Source organism: Eubalaena glacialis, chromosome 2, assembly GCF_028564815.1.
Source record: "Eubalaena glacialis isolate mEubGla1 chromosome 2, mEubGla1.1.hap2.+ XY, whole genome shotgun sequence".
In the NCBI taxonomy this organism is placed as follows: Eukaryota; Metazoa; Chordata; class Mammalia; order Artiodactyla; family Balaenidae; genus Eubalaena; species Eubalaena glacialis.
In genome coordinates this window covers 117,330,036-117,348,551 of record NC_083717.1, presented here as the reverse complement: position 1 = coordinate 117,348,551, position 18,516 = coordinate 117,330,036, and the positions used below count along the sequence as shown (strand labels likewise).

Here is an 18,516-nt window from a genome sequence, read left to right as displayed (position 1 = left end):
TATAATAGCCAAGATATGGGAGCAACTGAAGTGTCCATCAATAGCTGCATGGATAAAGGATACACACACACAGACACACACACACACACATATATACAATGGAATATTACTCAGCCATAAAAACGAAAAAAAAGAAATGGCTTTTCTTTGTCCAGGGCTTGCACAATATCTGTTTCTTATATTAATAGAAATCAAGCTTTCTATTTACCATAACAACAAAATAGTAGTTAACAGCAAGAACTATCAAGCACAGCAATTAGAGCAGTCCATGCTACCAAGAACTTACTCTGCCTTCTCAGACTCCACTTTTCCTTCTGCTTCATGAGCTGCTTTCGTCTCTGCTGCCTAGACAAAAATAACAATCAGTCAAACTTTCCTCAGATAAACGAGTTCATGGTGATGAGCCATATCACTGGCCATTTTACAATCCATGGTCACAAGTCCCAATGGCTTTCTCTCTTTATGCTTCTGCTTTTCTCAGGATCACAGAACATAGGTGTCCTGCTATATATTAAGCTGCTCTAGAGTGATAAGACAAAGATTTCAAGCTTGAAAACATAACCGCCCTGTTATTATTCAACCCAAAGAAAAAACTTTTGCTAGGACATTGTCAGAGCCCCGTGGCAGTGGTCCTACTGCTTCACGGGGTCAGGGAGAGATGGAACACAGGTCCAATCCAGAACCTGCTTCCATCAGACAGTATCTTCAATTCTCTTCCATCACCCCAATCCCTCTGATTGATGACCATTGCACTTAGAATAAAATTCAAGCTCCCTACACCAAAGCCTATAAGGCCTACATGATCATGGCCTTTCTCTCCATTTTCACCTTGCATCACTTGACTCATTTCCAGCACAAACATTCAGACCTTCATTCCGTTCCTGGGACATTCCAAATCCTTCCCTGCACCAGGACCTTGGCACATGCCATATCATTTGCCTGGAATATGACTGCCCTGGCTTTTGATGTGCCTGCCATTCTTCAGGACTTGGTTCAGATGATACCTTTGCATATGCTCCTTGAGTATCCTACTTATAGTAGGGCCCACATTCATTCTGTAACACACGACCTTGTTCATTTATTTTAGCATATGTCAAAAATGATAATTATTTGTTGTCTTCTTCCACTAGAAATTAAGCTCCTTTAAAACAAAAGTGTTGTCTCTTTTGTTAATCAATGTATTCTCATATCCTAGGAACACAGCCTGGCATGTAGCAGGCCTTGAATGAGTCCCTTTTATGTGTCAAACTCTGTTCTAGGCCCTGGGTTACATCAGGGAGCAAAACAATAAATAAATTAATACTGTCAGAATGCTTATGATTCTGATACTTCTCTCCCTGACTCTCTAAGCCAGGTGAGACATCTCTCCTATACATTTCCATAGCACCTGATAGACTTCCTTCCTAATGTTCTTCATGCTTGTACTGACCTGTCCAATGTCTATCTTTTCCACTAAATTATAGGAACGATGCATTTCTCATTCACCACTGTATTCCCAGAGCCTAAAACAGTGACAAGTGCATATTAACTATTCAATAAACATTCATGTAAAAAATGAATAAAGGGGCTTCCCCGGTGGCGCAGTGGTTAAGAATCCGCCTGCCAATACAGGGGACACGGGTTCGAGCCCTGGTCCGGGAAGATCCCACATGCCGTGGACCAACTAAACCTGTGTGCCACAACTACTGAGCCTGCGCTCCAGAGCCCGCGAGCCACAACTACTGAAGCCCGCGCGCCTAGAGGCCGTGCTCCACAACAAGAGAAGCCACCGCGATGAGAAGCCCGCACACCGCAACGAAGAGTAGCCCCCGCTCGCCACAACTAGAGGAAGCCCGCGCACAGCAACAAAGACCCAACTCAGCCATAAATAAATAAATAAATAAATAAATTTATTTATTTATTTATTTTAAAAAAATGAATAAAGGTTGACTTTGGGCTCTGATCTCTTTACATTTCTCTCCATACTCTCTTTATCGCTAGAATGATGCTGTGGGTTGGATGCTGCAACACCCAGAACTTTCCATGGCCAAAGGGCTCTGAATTACTGCTATCTTAATCTAGTCGACTGACTCCAAGTCCAAACTGGATAGTGGCTGCATCACAAGGATGAAAATGTCCCAAGCATGATAAAACTCACTGGGCACTGTGCTAAATCATATGATAACATCTGGACCTTTTAGGATACTGCAGAAGTTTATCTCACCAGAAAGGTCTCCTCGTATGCTATACCTGGTTTTCTATGCTTTCAGTTACTGAATGAACCCGTGCGCCTTGAGAACTAACCTAATAAAGGTGTGGAAGCAAGTTGAGGGTCATGGACCATCCTGTTTGAACTCTACAATGTAAACTGGAAGACCATTCAGCAATTAGATATTGAGACAACCATCTAAGTCTCATCTCCCCAGACATGGCAGAGCTGGAATTATCAGATCAGCGTAACCACAGATGAGCTGGTGTCTAACACAACATTGCCTCCTAGGAACTGGTGTCAGTACTGATGGCAAGGTAGAGTGGCAAGTCTTTTTCTGGGGATAAAGAAAGATGATAGAAACAAATCATGCTTACCTGTGCTTTCCTTTTCTCCCGTACAGTACTCTCTAACGTGGGGGGCTCATCCTTGCCAATAATCTCAGAGAGGTCACCCAAACCCACTTCAGGCCCATGCTTTAAGCCACCTTCTTTCTTTGACTGGAGTCCAAAGAGATCTGACATAATCTCCGCATCTCCCCTCTCCCCCTTTACGAAGTGCACGAGTTCCGTGGCGATACCTGGCTCGGGCACTTCTGCCCTCTCAGCCTCCATCGCATCATCGTGGATACCAAATTGGGTTGGGTCAGGCATGTCACCCAGGATCTTTGTGACTCTGATATTCTTTGCGCCTTCTATGAGGCCCCCTCCAAACACTGTGCTCCAGAGAATCTGAAAGATTCCTCCCAATATGGCGAAGAGCAAGTGGAAGAGCCCCACGAACAACGTCCAGAAGAAAGAGAAGAACACCTTCACCAGCTCCTTCAGAGTCATCTTCTTTACCTTCCTACACTGCTTCTTGATGTTCTTCAGGGTGGCCCTCTTCAGAAAGTTGGCCACGTTTCTCTTCACTGAGGCACAGGCCATGGCAAACGCAGAGGCACACTCAAAAGACTTGTCGTCCTCCTCTTCACCCTCAACTTCTAACATATAGGAAGAGTCTTCATTTTCTTCCTCCTCCTCTTCTGGCCTGTCGGCTGAGTCCGATTCTGAGATCTGTGATGCTAACTGCATCTCAAAGATGGTGTCTTCACAGAAGTTCACGAACAGCTCCATCTTCTCTTGTTCTCCGCCTTCGTTGACGACATCAAAGATGAACTGCCGCTTAGACTCCTTCACCTGGGGCTTCTCCCACTGAGTTCGACTGGACTCACTGATCTCAAAATAAACACGCTCAATTTTCTTGGCCTCACCCATGATCTCAATGCGTCCTAGGTACGGTTCAAAGTAAGTGAGTACGCTTTCGGCTGGGTCCAACAGACACTTAAGGCGAGAATCATTTGGCATATGTTCGGAGAGGTTTGTCAATAACACCGCCACGTTAAACCCTATGTCCTTGGCCGGCTCGTGGAACCGGTCTACAAAGTCAACGTAATTAAACATGTCATTCTCATCCGCTTCTGCGCACGAAAGGAGAAAGTCAATCTCCGACTGCGTGTACTGTTTTTGCCCTTCCATGGCCTTCTGGAATTCCTTTTTGGAGATGATCCCTTTCCCATCGGGGTCATATTCTTTGAAGGTGTCTGAGCTGGTTAAGTCTTTAAGTTTCAAGAACATGTCAAAGAATTTCAAGATCATTTCTACATTGGTAGAGGACTCTACCAGTGTGTCAACCATCTGCTTGCCAATAGTTCCATTTACCACATTCCCTGTGAGGCAGGTTCAAAAAGACATACAGATACATAAATAAACCCATGTCATCATGTAACTGGTCAGGCAGATATTTTTTAGAAGACTTATATGCCAAATCGGTCAGCTCTTTTCTGACCGTGATGATTTGGAAATGGGTAGGAGGGAGCAGCAAGCCATAAAGACTACACCACCAGGAGCCAAGGGGGAAAGAAACACAGGGAAGGAGGAGATGGCCACGCCAGTGCCTTTTGTCTGGCCTGGGGCCTGGAGAGTGGTTTCATTATCAGATTATCAGGGACACATAGGGATAAGTGGTGCCCCTCTAATCCCCTTAGACCTAGGAGGGTGCCCAACTAGATGGCTGGCATACACACTGGCAGCCAGATGTATCGAAAAGCAATGGGGAGAGGGAGAGGATAGGGAAGAGCAAAGCTTGGAGGTTTTCCCCAGTTCATTCTGGCTTTCCTACTGAGATAAAATGAGTTGGTTTCAGGCTTTGTCCATCAGACCATGTGCCCCTCACTCATTTTTTTGTTTCTGAAAATTTGGCTTTCTAACCAATGTCATATGGCATCAGTGACCTGCCAGAAGGATAATCTGCGTGATTAGTATGGTTAGTGCTTGGACCAATTACAGTCGTGTGATTGCCTAGTTATACCAAACAGCCCAACCTTCCAGGAGGGACAGAAGCATCACCACCATGTCCTGAAGGAGATCCAAGAGTTCCTTCAGCAGCTCGATCTGACTGGAATCCTAGAACAGAAACAGGAGATACCCCTGAGCTATCTGATCCCTCAGCAAAGTACAGGGCAGTGAGCAAGGAGAGCCTGCTCTGGGAAGGTCAGGTGAAGGCTGCATCCATCTCCAGAATGAGCTCCCTTCTCATGGTGAATGCGGATGTCTTAGCATCCTCTCTTTGTAGCATCGGGAGGCTCGCTGTAGCAGGGTTCATACAAAAGACTTCCTTTACAGTTTTCCTTTTATTAACACAACGTGGCAGATATACCGATTGTTGTCCAAAACTACTGAACAACCCAATCCACCAAAGAGCCGTTAGGTATCTCTAGTAGCTTAGGTTGCCATTTTTCATACTGAAGAATTACCAGTGAGCTTTTAGGGAATACTACTGCAATCCAATTAAAGTATCAAGGTTCTAATCACCAATTGGGTTCTCCTTTCTTTCTTAATTTAGGTTCTCCTGATTCTAATTGGTGGTGATCTGGGTGCCAGTGGCCTTTAAATTTTCATTAATATATCATTGAGGCTATTCCTCCGGATGGTTTTGATACCAGTCTGTTTGGTTTTAATTTCAGCACTGCAGACAAGGCATTGCCAGGTGAGCTCTGGGCTTGATACCTATGTCACAGAAGGAAAACAATCCTTGGAAGATCTGAGGTGGGGAATCTGAGGGTGAGGTTAAAAAATGCATTCTGGGCCACACTTCTTTTACAGACTCTCTCTCACAAAGACATAGTTCTTTGGCCCTTCAGACTTCAGAGGGATTTTCTAGCACCTTTGGAGTGTGTCATAGCTATCCACAAAACATCATAGAAGTGTAGATTGTCAGAGCTAGAAGAGCCCTCAAAGGTCGTCTATTTTAACTCCCAATATTTTATAGATGATGAAAGCAAAAACCAGAAAGGGGAAGTGACTTCCCAGAAGACACCAGTGAGGAGGTGGCAGGGTCAGGATCCTGTCTCTGGAGCCTCTACACCGCACTGCCCCACTGGGCTGACAAATTGGCAGCCCTCCCAAGAACTCTCTCCTCCCATAAGGCCAGAGTCAAAAGGGGAAAAATGAAAGGGGTAAATAGCACATTCCAGAAGAGAGAGGCAGATGTGACAGCCTTGACAACTTTAGATACACATTATTTAAATTAATGCTGCCAATGTTACTCTGATCAGCCTGAAGCATATCCTGAAGTTCTCCCTCATGTGTTGCCATGGAGAGAGGCCATCGACTACTAAGGACACTACATTTATTTGTTCATAATAAATGCTCTGAGTGATTCCGATTCATCTTGCCAGAGAGATGGGGAGTGAGAAGGAAAGGCAGAGATGGGGAAGAGGGGAAGCAAAGGTGACAGAGAAGGGAGATGTGAATTACAGAGACATGCAGACATTTGACAGAGCAGACAGGGGGGTAGATCATGTGCGTAAATTGCAAAACAGTGACAAGGAAGCAAAAGGGATTAGCACCATAAAAAGCAAGTGTTGAGGCTATTATGAAAAGGGTAGGTTGGGGGGACATAAGGGAGAAAGCTGCATTCATGCAAAAGCCTGTCTGGGACACCCCCGCCCGCTCCCCCCCAGGAGATGTTCATTCCTATCTCCCATTTAGGCCCTCATTTTAAAAATGACACCTGATCTGCATGGCTTTTCCAATCATTTTGTCAAGCAGCCACATCCACAATGGGAAGACCAGGGGGTGGGGATTGACTTAGCGTTTCACACCAACGACACATCGGGAACGGGGAACGGGCCACAGTACCTGAGAGAGTTTCATCTGCATGTTAGCAAATACATGGAGGAAGCCGACCACTGCATCCCATAGCCTACTGTGAGCGAGGCTCTGCTGGTTCCCAATGCAGGGGCCCTACGGAGAGGAGGACATTCTTATTTCACTGGAGCATCACAAGCTGCTCTGAAACTTGCCCTGGTAAGGGCATTTGACATCAGCTCATATATGTAGAGAGCTCTTTCCAAAAGTCACATATTTTGCAGCTCAATATTTTCCCAGGATATTACTTTTCTCCCCACTCCATTGTGTCCCCCCCAATCCTAAGATCCTATTTCTAGGAAAAATCACTAGGAATGTCACAGTGTGGTGATTTTCAGAGATTTTCTTTTAGCTTCAGATTTCTTTTAGCTTCCGTTCTTATGCTAAAGAACATTATTTAAGAGGTAAATGCTCTGGTTGAAACAGGACTGAAGGGTACTCCCGCTGACTCTGGCCCACACCTTGGCCTAAGAGGGGTTCTGAGGAACTCCAGGGTTCCAAGGAGCACAATTTGAAAACCAGGCCCTTGTGCACGCATTGTTTGCAGGCAAAGCTGCACATTAAATGTGATGACCACATGGCTATCTACTCAAGTGAAAAAATCTGAATTATATTCCTAATGTTCAACTACTTTTAGGATTTTCTTATCATTAACCTAAACGTCAGGTACATCATCTCTATCTTTTCTGAAAGCCAGACCTAGACGGATGACTTGATGACCAGTCTGCATTTTCCATGTTAATAACCTTTCCTATTTTGGAAGATCATTATTGAACCACTGTTTCTTTTCTCTTCTTTTTAAAAATAAGTTATTTGGAATTCTTCTGAATGGAGAGTTGTCTATTCTTTCTTACTTATTTAATCATTTATTTACATCAGTATGGACTCCACACATTCATTTTATGCTTTGGGTTATAATTCAATACTACTTTATTTACTTTCTTTTGTAGCTCTCATTTTTCCAGTTTTGGCCATTGGGAGCTCTTTCAGTTGGCTCCTGTATCCCTTTGACATACCCCATCATTTGTTTTTAGCATTTTCTTGCACTATAGGATTCTCCGAGCTCATCCTGTATGTTTCCAGCCCTAGTTCTAGAATCAGCCATTTCTCTAAGGAGCCCTATTTCCTTTCAATGGAGAATGGTATTAGAAACCAAGATCTGGGCTCTAGTTGTGCTTGTTGCTACTGGGGTATCATTTTTTTAGGTCCTCCTGGCTGACAGAACAGCAGAAATATGTGTGTTGTCCTAATCCATGTGTATACACATATCCATAAATATTTCCATATGTAACCATTTGTATCTATGTTAAGCTGAACATGAGTTTAGCATACAAATGTCTCTGACTCTCATTCATTCCCACAGGGATCTTCTGTCTCCTCTGCTTGCTCATCTGTAACCTCCCACTCCAACAGTGAGAAACCTAGTTCACTTCCATTATATATGTATAATGGTTTCAGAAGTATTAACACATATCCACACATGGGAAAAACTTCATCAACTAAAGTGCTTATGTCTAGTTTCTTTTGCCTTTGGTCTTTCAGACTGTACTCATTTCCAAAGTTTCTTAGGCCAGCACCTCATTCCCTACCTCTTCAGTGAGGCTGTCTTGTATATATATATTCTATACATTTAGAGTCTTCTGTCACATTCTGCCTATCTTCCTTATCCTTAACTCCTCCTTATAGCTTTTTCCTATATTTTTCTACACTTTAATCACTCTCCAAATCACGCTTCAATAAACTTTCAAAAGGAACACTGATACTAGTGTTCTAGTATCAAGTCCTAGAAAAGGCTTGGCAGAATTCCCAGGGAAGAGGTGAGCAGGAGAAATTTTGCCTGCGTCCCTAAATCAAGTAAGCTTGTTTAAAAATCACTGTTCATGTACATTTGGTGTCTGACCCCTAGAAGCCTCTAGATTCTTTTTCGAAACAAAACTGATTGTTGAAAGAAACTCACGTTCACTCAAAATACGCTTTTCTTTTACATTTGGGTTAAGTGCTCCATAGGAAGTTCTGGAGATTAGGATGGGCTCTGCAGAGAGCAAATCAGATGCTTGTCAGATCAGTTCAATGATCTTCATACGTATTTCACATGCTGTGAAACTTCAGATCAGTCACCTGTTCCTAGGTTTATCTCCCTATGTTCTTACAATCCTTGAGTAAAGCATGGATCAATATCTTCCTTAAAATCCTTCTTTTCAAGTCTTCTTAGTCTTGTGTTTATTTTAGTAAGCAAATATGATCTGAGTGTGCCCTTTGGCTCAACATATAGATCTTCAAAAATCTTATATTACACCACAGAGCACCATGATATGGCTACTGATTTCACAGCAAATTCTGCCTGAGGACGTCCTCTACTCCTTTTCACAGTAGCTAGACCACTGTAGGCAATGAATAGAGAATGTTGTGAACAGAGAAAGATCGCTGTGAGATGTTCAACCTGAAATTCACCTGTTGATTTGACTGCCATTGCACTCAGTTTATGTGCTTCTGAAGTTACCTTTTCCATAGAGTGAATTTCTGACAAATTAGTAGGCTCTCATGAATTCTGTTTTTAATCTCAAGGCTCAAGATAATACCACTTGTCCCTTTATTCCTTCATTCTATCAATCATTTCTCCACTCCACTCTCCATGCTTACTGAACACCTCTGATGTGCCACACATGTTAGAAATGAAGAATTTTAAAACGAATAAGAAATTTTCTGTTGACAAAAAGATTTCAGTCCAGGAGGGAAAGCAAAATGTTAACTAGATAAGTGCAAATAAAGTGTGACACTGCTATTTACAGGTCACAGTGGGGTCCATAAACTACAGCTTCTCGTAGAGTGTAGGTACTACTGGTTTCTATTTATAGGTAAGGAATATTGTCAGTGCTATAGCTGGATGCACAGTCCACATATGCAGCCAAGTATTCTGTAGGGAATTAGAATATGGGAATGTTAAAAATGTTCTCTTTGTTTTCAGGCACGCACTCTATAGCACATACCTGGATGTATTCCGTAAGAGAATTGAAAATCTGCTTGGTGACCGCCAGGGCTTTGGAAAAATTGTGCTGTCCAGATTCATCAATGACATCCTTCCCTGAATAATACCAGTAGAAGTCACTGATTGATTCCTAAGAACAAAAAAGGAGAGTTTAGTATTTCTCACATCTCAGTCCGTGAAGCTAAACCCAATGTTCAGGAAGAGTACAAGAGCGTCCTACATTTCTGTGACCACTTTATTATGACAGGAGCCTGGGACTCTGTGAAGAAGCACAGAGGTATCTGATCCCGAGCATCTTTTAAGTACAGATATTCCCCCTCCGCAGGAAAGAACAGATAGAAGAGAGGGCAGCGTTCAGCTGGACCTGGGTGACCATGTTATAGGACAATTTATTTGCAATGAAAAATGGACGTTAAAGATAATATTGATCATCCAAATAATCATGATAGCAGCAGCAACATAATAGCTGACAGCGTAAGTGCCGGGCGTTGTTCTGAGCACGTTACACGTATCAAACCTCTCCATCTTTACCACCACCCAATGAGACAGTACTACCCATTTTCAATGAGACAGGACTACTCGTTTTATAGATGAGGAAATTGGAACACAAGGAGGTTAAATAGACTCCTCCAGGTCACGAACTGCTGAGTGGCAGAACCAGGCTGAGGAATCAGCAAAGAGGAAAGAGCATCCTTTTTTATGTTTGTGCAGATTTTCTTGACATTATTTGGCTTTTCCTTCAAACAATTCAACCAGATGACGTCTCAACACTAAGAACTTGTGAACCCATCTTATTCCCGCTTTCTGTACCTCTTTTTCCTAGTGAAAGTCTGTTCCCATGCACAGGTTGCCTGGTGCACTGTGGCTAAGCTTGCACGGGCAAAACTAAAGTGAATCAGCAGTTTATAACAGAAGATTTGGTAGTTAACCACTCCCCCGACTTCAGTCTTCAAACTCACATTTAGGTATTTGACTCCCCATAAGTGTGTGGACATAAGATTACAAGACCTTCCTTGCTGGGGCTGGACTGTATCCTGGGCTGTCCCTGAGGCTGTGTGACTGTCTTTAGCTTCCGGAAGTGCATGTGAGGTGCGCTACCATCCAACGCCCACTCACCTGCAGACGCAGGAGGTAGTCCACGGTACTGATGATGACATTCACGGTGGTGGTGTTGCCCATCTGAGTCCGCAGGAAGTTCTGGAAATCTGAGAACACCAGGGTTGGGTCAGAGTCCGTCCCTGCAGAGCAGGTGGCTCTAAGCTTCTTCTCGGCTGAGCTCAGAAGAGACTCACCATGTGAAAAGCCTTACAAGGTCACACTGTTTAGGTCCTGAAGGACAGAGCACTGCCCTGAGCCCTCCCATCCCAGTGGCACCAGAAACTGGACTTAATGAGCCCCGAGGGACTTGACAGCAAGGGGTGGGTGTTTAGCTTCAACATCTGAAGATTCTGGAAGCAACTTAGCCTGGGTGGCACTAAATAACATTAGCCATGAAGTTAAAGGCCATGTACATAGGGTTTCTTATTAAGGAATGGATTAACTGTTGTCCTTAAATTAGCAACTGGCTGTATTAAATGTGGCAACCTGAAATGAATCAAAATTTTGTACCTGAATGTTGTTGTCCCTTGACAAATCAAATCTGTTCCACTTACCACTGTTATGTCCTTCACAAAGTAACTGTAGGAATCTAAAGAGATCTCGTGTAAACTCGTCATTCTGGAGTACTTTTTCACCTTGAAAACACAGAATACTGGTGAGCATCTGTTTGGCTTTTCAACATAGAATACCTTCCACCACACATGACTGCAAAAACGCTAAAGGAGCTGTGTCAGAACAGTGTGGAAAGGGAACTGTGGATGAATGGTGACAGACCCAATTAAAACTGGAACTGAGGCAACACCCAACAAAGCCAGAATTGTTAGCCCCGGGATGCATTTGGAAGGAAAACAACTAGGCAGTAATGATTCACAGTCCATAACACATGCTTTGGAAGATGGAAGACACTTCTTTAATTAAACAACAAACTTATGAGTTAAACTCAACATGCAACCACCAAGCCGAAAATGTGTCTGTGCTGAGCCAATTAAATAAGATCCCTTAGGACTCACACACGCGGTAGGAACTCAGGCCGGAAACTCAGACTTACCACGCTCACGAACAATGACTAGCCATAAGAGAAAAACAGAAGGACACAGAGTAAGAAAACCACAGACATCAAGACAGACTCTCTTTAGCTAATACTGGTTCTGTGAACACATCAGCCTGGATATGCTTTATCGAAACTACGGATGGAAACATCTTGCTGAAATGGAGCAAGTCCTTGGAGATTAAGCAGCAGTGAACAGGGGCTCTAACCAGAAAGAGTTAACTAGGATTTTAACTGGAAACAGAGCAGCCTTCACCTTCATCAGTTACTTACGTGTTCCTTCCTCAGTAACCATCCCCAGGCCTTCAGCTTTATTCTGCCTCTCAAATGCATTCAAATCAAGGACACTTGTAACAGACGAAAGAAAACAAGGTTCAGGGCTACGCACACTGGGAAAATGGGTTTTTAACGTCAATGAACGCATCAACTAAGACTACCCTGTCCTTGCATTATCGTAAATGCACCAATGTATTGTGGTGTGGTTGAGAGTCTCATGATTCCCCGGGTTTGTGCTAAGCAGTGTTGTCCAAGGATGCCTGGAGCTCACAGCCCTTGCCATGTGCAAGGACAGGGGTCAGAAACATGTATGGAGATTGTCACTGTTTGTCCACTTTGAGTCCCTTCTTAGGGATGAAGATTTAGAAAGGCTTTCCAAATCGAGAAGGAATAATCTGTTTCTAAGATTTCTTAAGGGAAAGTTTACTTTAAACTGCACTAATTCATGTTCACCTTCCACATGTACCTACTTTCTCTGAGAATCACAAGGAATTGTGGCTTTTAGTGCTTAGGATGAATACTGATGGAGAGAGCTACAAAGTTTCAGATTTTGAAGGGCCACACCCTTTTATTCTATCATTCAGGAGCCAAAAGTAGCCAAGATCACGCTTTCTAGAGGCAATGGTGTCCCTAGGTGTTCCTGAACCTGTGACAAGTTGGCTTTCATTTTTGTCCTCACCTTCTACAACCTTCCCAGCCACAGTCACCAACAAAGCCTGCTTAGCCAGGAACCTCTAGGACAACCGCAAAGCTATAATGAGAATAATGATCATGTGATTTCCAACTGGGGCTCACTCTATTTCTCTAATAGGGTCTAACTCCTTAGCCAATATGAAAGAGTTTATAGAACATAAGACCACAAAGTCTCACAAGAATATAGACCTTAGAGAAGCTTATGGCTGAGTCCAGTAAGATTCTGCAAAACCTCTTCTTCCCTTTACCACTGGGCAAAGGAAATGACTGTTGGATTGGAAAGACTTTGGGGAAAAATCCAGCACCCCTTTTCCCCTTTTAGGGAGTCACATATGTTCTGTAAGTTAGATGAATTTTAAAGAGAAAGTGAAAATTCCTACCGCCATTATGTTGGTTTTCCCCAGACCCTGCTATAAAAAGGGTCTGCTTGATAATACAAAATTATCCTTTGATTTTGGGAGGAGAATACGGAAACAGGACATTTGGACATAGCTGCTTTGAAGCATCACTGCTGATTCAGGAGACAATCTGTGCAGCGGACATTTCTGACCCTTACTCCATCCCGAAATATCCATTTCAAATGTTCTGATTTCTTCAACGCTTAACTATTTTACAAATACATATTATTTTTATAATCAGCAAAAAACCATTAAAATACCTTAAAACTTCTGTGAGAACTCAGTTGGCCTCTAAGGGTATGTCACCTGTCCCTCTAAGCCATCATTATAAATTAGCTTAGCAATATTAAGTTCTACAGTCTACCAAGAGAACTCTTAGAAATTTAATTGAGAATATCATGAGCAATATGGGACTGAACTGCCTTGATTTTTGCCATCTTTGAGTCCACATGTACTATTTCACCCTCAGTGAGTCAGGTCTGGCAATATTACATTTTCTTTTCCTGAGGGAGGTAATAAACGAATTGGCTGTCGGTGGGGGAAAAATGGAGCTGAGGACAAGGGATTGTACTGCAGCTCAAATATGCTCCGTACAACCCCAGGGTACAATATTTGCCCAATCCAATATGACTAGCAATATTATGAAGTCCACCAAAAAAAGAACATCCATCCTCCAAATTTTCAATTGGACTAACGTTCCAAGTTTAAGAATTATTAATCGGAGGCAAACGAGCTAGATAATTATAACTTTGACTTCTTTCATAATGAGTTGCAGACGATTCAAAATACATATGAATCTCGGAGAATAAGCTGACACTTTTCTTAGAAAGATTGCTGGCTTGTTTCTGAAATGAGCAAGTATGGTAACCTTATGACTTTTGGTTACCTATTGTTCATCTGTCAGAGGGTTCAGCCATGAGGGGAGGCTTACACAACTGGGTAATATAAATGGAAAGTTTAATGCTTTGTTTTTCAGACAATGTCAAAATGTTCCCACGTCAGGATGTGCCTCTGTCAAAATGGATGTGTCAAAATATGTTACCCACAAAATATCTATTCAGGCTCAAAGAATTGTTAAGGATTAACAAAGTGCCTAATGGGTCTAACGAACACATAGCCTTGAGTCATACTGAGGGATTCCTCCACTTTTCCATTCTTTTCTAGTTTGACTTTTATGAGCATACATGTTTAAGAGAAACTCACACTCAGCTCCAAATAAAACAACATAAGAAAAAAGGAGGTAGGGGCGATTCAAACACCAAATAGGTGTTGGTAGGTAGGTGTGTGTGTGTGTGTATGTGTGTGTGTGTGTGTGTGTACAGATTACATTTTCCCCTCTGAATGCGATTTGAAGGTAATCCTGAGGGCTGGAGGAACAATACCCATCCTCTTAGCTTTCGGAAGTAGGTACTCCTTTCTCAATAATTCCATGATAAGCCAGTTTATTCTGTGGCCCTCCCCCACCCCCTCCCCCGTTCCCCAAATAGTGAAGAACTTTAAGAAAATGCTATGGGTAGTTTTCCCATATTTACCTGCAAGACTGCATAAGACCAGAAAGGCTTTGAAAGAACCCAGCATCCTTTTTCTCCTTTAGGTAATCTAGCATTTTCTGCAAGGGAGACACATTTAAAGAGGAAAAACAATGACAACTATGGCACACGTACTGACCCTCCTGATTGTGATGAACAGATGACAGCCATGTAGGCACACCGAGTCAGATCCAGGATGGTGGTTTGTAACCCCGGGTAAGCAGCGAGATACTCCACCTGTGGACTTAAACCTTCCGTGTGCCTGAGCGCCACCCTCCACTTATGGAACCAGAATATTTTAGGGCAGATGTTTTATTTTATAAAGGTCCACTGGTATTGACAGTATAGTGGATCTTTGACATTCATAGATTTACTGTTTGAAGCCTCTGCTACTTGGGAACAGGTGCCAGGACTGGGATGTAGTAATGTTTACGGTTGCTGAGGTATAATCTGAACAGCTCATGCAATGATTTTAACGCACCGGAGCAAGGAGCTTACCAACTAATGAGCCTAGTTGAGAGCTCAGTATCTCTCTCACAATAAGACTTAGTTTCCTCTGTTCTCTGTTACTGGCAAGCCAGGAACTTTGTCTGACATCATAAGAATTTTGTTTCTTTGTTTTGTTTTTTTTTTTAAAAGGGCTCTGTAAGAAAGTCAACTGACGGGGTGGTGACGGAAGAGAACAGAAAGTGAGGGGTGCCTTTGAAAATGGTAGTTCTTAATGAGAAATTTGTTTGTGATGAGTTAAAGCCTGGGAAAAATTATATGCAATAATGGTAGTCATGGATTTGGAAATTCTCAAAGGCCCTGGGATATAACCCTTATGAATGCCAAAAGTCTTTGAAATTTCATTTTCCTGTGCACACAGATGCTTTTATTTTTAGCCAGAGCCTGGAGCACTCAGGAGACACCGGTGCATTTCTATCTTCTGTAGCCAGTTCCAATTCAGATTGCTGAATGAATTCCATGTGCCAGACACTCCACTTTGTATGTCTCTGTGTGTTCTCTCATTTAATGCATGATGGCAGGGGTTTTTATTTGCATTATTCACTGCTACACCCTCTACCCACAGAAGAGAGCCTGGCCCTAGTGCATAGTCAGCAATCACTAAACAGCTGTTAAATAAATGAATAAATGAATGAATGAACAAACAATAGGTGTGTGGGGTTATGAACCTCACTTAACTGATCAGGCCCCTTGCTCACAGTAAGGCAGCTAATAAGCGAAAGGGTCGAAATAAAAACCTAAGGCTTAGAAAACTTCCTCTAGAGCATATTTTTGTAGAAAATCATCTAATGATGAAAAAAATGTAATGTTTTTCTTTTTGAACCCTAGGTAAGCCCTCTTTACTAAGCATACATTTGTCTAAAGACTCCTAGTCCTGGTTTTATCTGTGTTCCCGGTTACTCTGGTATAACTGGTCACTAAGGACAAAACACCAGCAAAGGTGATTCTGGGTGGCCACCTCTATAGCAGAGTCAATATCTCTTCCCTGAAGTGTGACAGCTGTCAAATGGAAATTCCCCAGGAAGTCTGCACCACCTCCTGAGAGCCCCCATTACCTGCTGCACGCCAGCGTTGCCCCCATTCAGAATGGCGATCCCCAGCTTCAGAGTCTCCACCACCATGGGGCTCATCTCACCTGCCGTGGTAAAGATTCAGTTGAATCACCAAGGAAACAGAGGGTAAAAAAATCACATCTACTGGGCTTTACCAGGACCCGTTAATAATGACGTCACGTCATGGTGTAACATCTCTGTGGTAGTTAAGGGGCCCATGTAGAAATCTCAGAAGTCACCTTTGCTGGCGCTTATCATCTGAAGGACCATCTCTGCGGCTCCACGCTCATGCAGCCGAGCTTGCTGATAGAGGGTTTTCTGCTTTTCCATTTCTTTCTCCTAGAAAAAAAAAAAAAGCAGGAAAAGATTTGTTTACCCCCAGAGAATTCACCGTGGTCAGGTGAGTTGAGAGAGAATCTTTACTTGCCTAAGAAGGCAACAAACATAATTTTGAACAAAACAGACCTTGGAAGTTTATTTTTAGATGCTGTCCAGCTTTCCAAAACTGACCACCCATAATTTACTCACCTTTTGATGCCGCATTTTCTACTTTTTGTACTGATAGGTAACACAGTCTGTTCCCCTGTGATACTATAATTATAGGAAGTGACCCCAGATTAAGATGTGCTTGTTTTCAATGTTCAGTCATACAGGAAGACCTGCTGAGGGCTCAGCTGGAGTTTATCTGTCGGAGTGTAGGAAACACCCACTTATCCAGAATGCTCAGACCACACTTAACTGAGACTCTACCAGATACGAGATGCTAGAATGTCAAGGCTTTCCAGAACTGTAATTGTCTTCATTTACTTTTACTATTGTATACTTTGTCTATAAAACAGTACAAGTAAACTCATGTCGTTCTATCTTGAGAGATTCAGGGTCCTGCACTGCCTCAAAATTAAGATTGTTATTAAGTACGTTTACAGAATAACGGTGCAAAAAACCATCCAGTGTCTCTACTGCTGTGAATTTTCACTTTTGAATGTTTGAATGTGCCCTTCTATGGCCCCTGTTACGACCACACTTGGGTAGATGTAGGAGATTTCCCAGAAGAGCAAACCTGTGGGGCTGTTTGCTGACTGACTGGCTGCCTGCTACCTCTCATTAAGCCAAGAGACAGACAGCAACCACAACTAATGTATTTGCCACCAGACACATGTGGTGGGTGAGCCGTGTGGCTAATGTCAGCACCCACCCCTGAAGGCCCTCCTGCTGGCTTCAATCTTAGTGAGAACTTACTTCAAATGTTTTTTCCTTGTCTTCCTCCTCTTCTTCGTCTTCCCCACTCTGACAACTCTGAATTCCATGCAGCAGGGACAGGAGGAGACAGACAACCAAATTAAAGGTGAGCCTTGTATGTATATGTATGGCTGATTCACCTTGTTATACAGCAGAAGCTAACACACCATTGTAGAGCAATTATACTCCAATAGAGGTGTTAACAAAACAAAACAAAATGAAACAAAACAAAAAGGTGAGCCTTGTAAACAAGACTCTACTGTGTGAGGGCAGGGGACAGGATGTAATTCACAGGTACCTCAGGACCTCAGCACTCTGTAAAACCAAGAACATTTGGACCACTGCAGGCAACATTCAACTATAAAGGCCACCTTTGCAGTTACCAAGGGGTTCAGAAATGAGAAATGGGAACACCGAGATCACATAGTCAATGGGGACCCATCTGGTTTAACCACAGACCTGAACTCTTCTACTTAGTCAAGTTCTGGTGTAAATCGAGAGACAAGAGCACAGGGAGCTGGCCTTTCTCACCAAGAACCAGGGGCTTGGACCAAAGATTAGGGAAACCCAGGCTGTGAATCCCAAAGTGACCCCGTGGTGCAGGTGGTAGAGGAATGGGCGCTCCTGTACCCCAACCTACCCCCCTTGCTGCCCGACATGAAGTTCTCCCATTTGAGAAGCAGCAGTTTGCTTAACCACTTGGCATTCCACAGGCCACCGTCCCTCTATGTGACATAGAAACATCATCTCTGGTCACTCCATCTCTTCCAGAACACTAGGAACTTCCTCTAGTCTCTAAGCCTGTTTCCAAATGTACCGAACTTCCTTCACCTACAGATGTGTCCTTCACCTACAGATGTGTCTGAACTGCTGGACGTGTTCTGAGCACTGAGTAAAAATGCGAGGATGATCTGGATGCCTAAGCCCTGATTAGCTGGCTTAGAAGTGTCATGCGAGAAATACAAAGCATCCTAAGAGACTACTACAAGCAACTTTATGCCAATAAAATGGACAACCTGGAAGAAATGGACAAATTCTTAGAAAGGTATAACCTTCCAAGACTGAACCAGGAAGAAACAGAAAATATGAACAGACCAATCACAAGGAATGAAATTGAAACTGTGATTAAAAATCTTCCAACAAACGAAAGTCCAGGACCAGATGGCTTCACAGGTGAATTCTATCAAACATTTAGAGAAGAGCTAATACCTATCCTTCTCAAACTCTTCCAAAAAATTGCAGAGGAAGGAACACTCCCAAACTCATTCTATGAGGCCACCATCACCCTGATACCAAAACCAGACAAAGACAC

At 43.0% G+C, this 18,516-nt stretch overlaps 1 protein-coding gene across 1 annotated transcript in view; it reads right to left on the bottom strand.

Moving 5' to 3' along the window:
* Positions 1 to 18,516, bottom strand: part of RYR3 (ryanodine receptor 3) — a 372,240-nt gene that overhangs the window by 23,843 nt on the left and 329,881 nt on the right. Inside the window, exons 79-91 of the mRNA XM_061181456.1 lie at positions 17,205 to 17,261; positions 16,205 to 16,304; positions 15,969 to 16,048; positions 14,410 to 14,486; positions 11,784 to 11,857; positions 11,511 to 11,528; positions 11,017 to 11,097; positions 10,481 to 10,569; positions 9,366 to 9,494; positions 6,370 to 6,474; positions 4,551 to 4,632; positions 2,566 to 3,896; positions 287 to 345 (exon numbers count right to left, since the gene is read on the bottom strand). Coding sequence (XP_061037439.1) covers positions 287 to 345; positions 2,566 to 3,896; positions 4,551 to 4,632; positions 6,370 to 6,474; positions 9,366 to 9,494; positions 10,481 to 10,569; positions 11,017 to 11,097; positions 11,511 to 11,528; positions 11,784 to 11,857; positions 14,410 to 14,486; positions 15,969 to 16,048; positions 16,205 to 16,304; positions 17,205 to 17,261 — 2,282 coding nt within the window. The remainder of the gene's footprint in view (positions 1 to 286; positions 346 to 2,565; positions 3,897 to 4,550; positions 4,633 to 6,369; positions 6,475 to 9,365; positions 9,495 to 10,480; positions 10,570 to 11,016; positions 11,098 to 11,510; positions 11,529 to 11,783; positions 11,858 to 14,409; positions 14,487 to 15,968; positions 16,049 to 16,204; positions 16,305 to 17,204; positions 17,262 to 18,516) is intronic.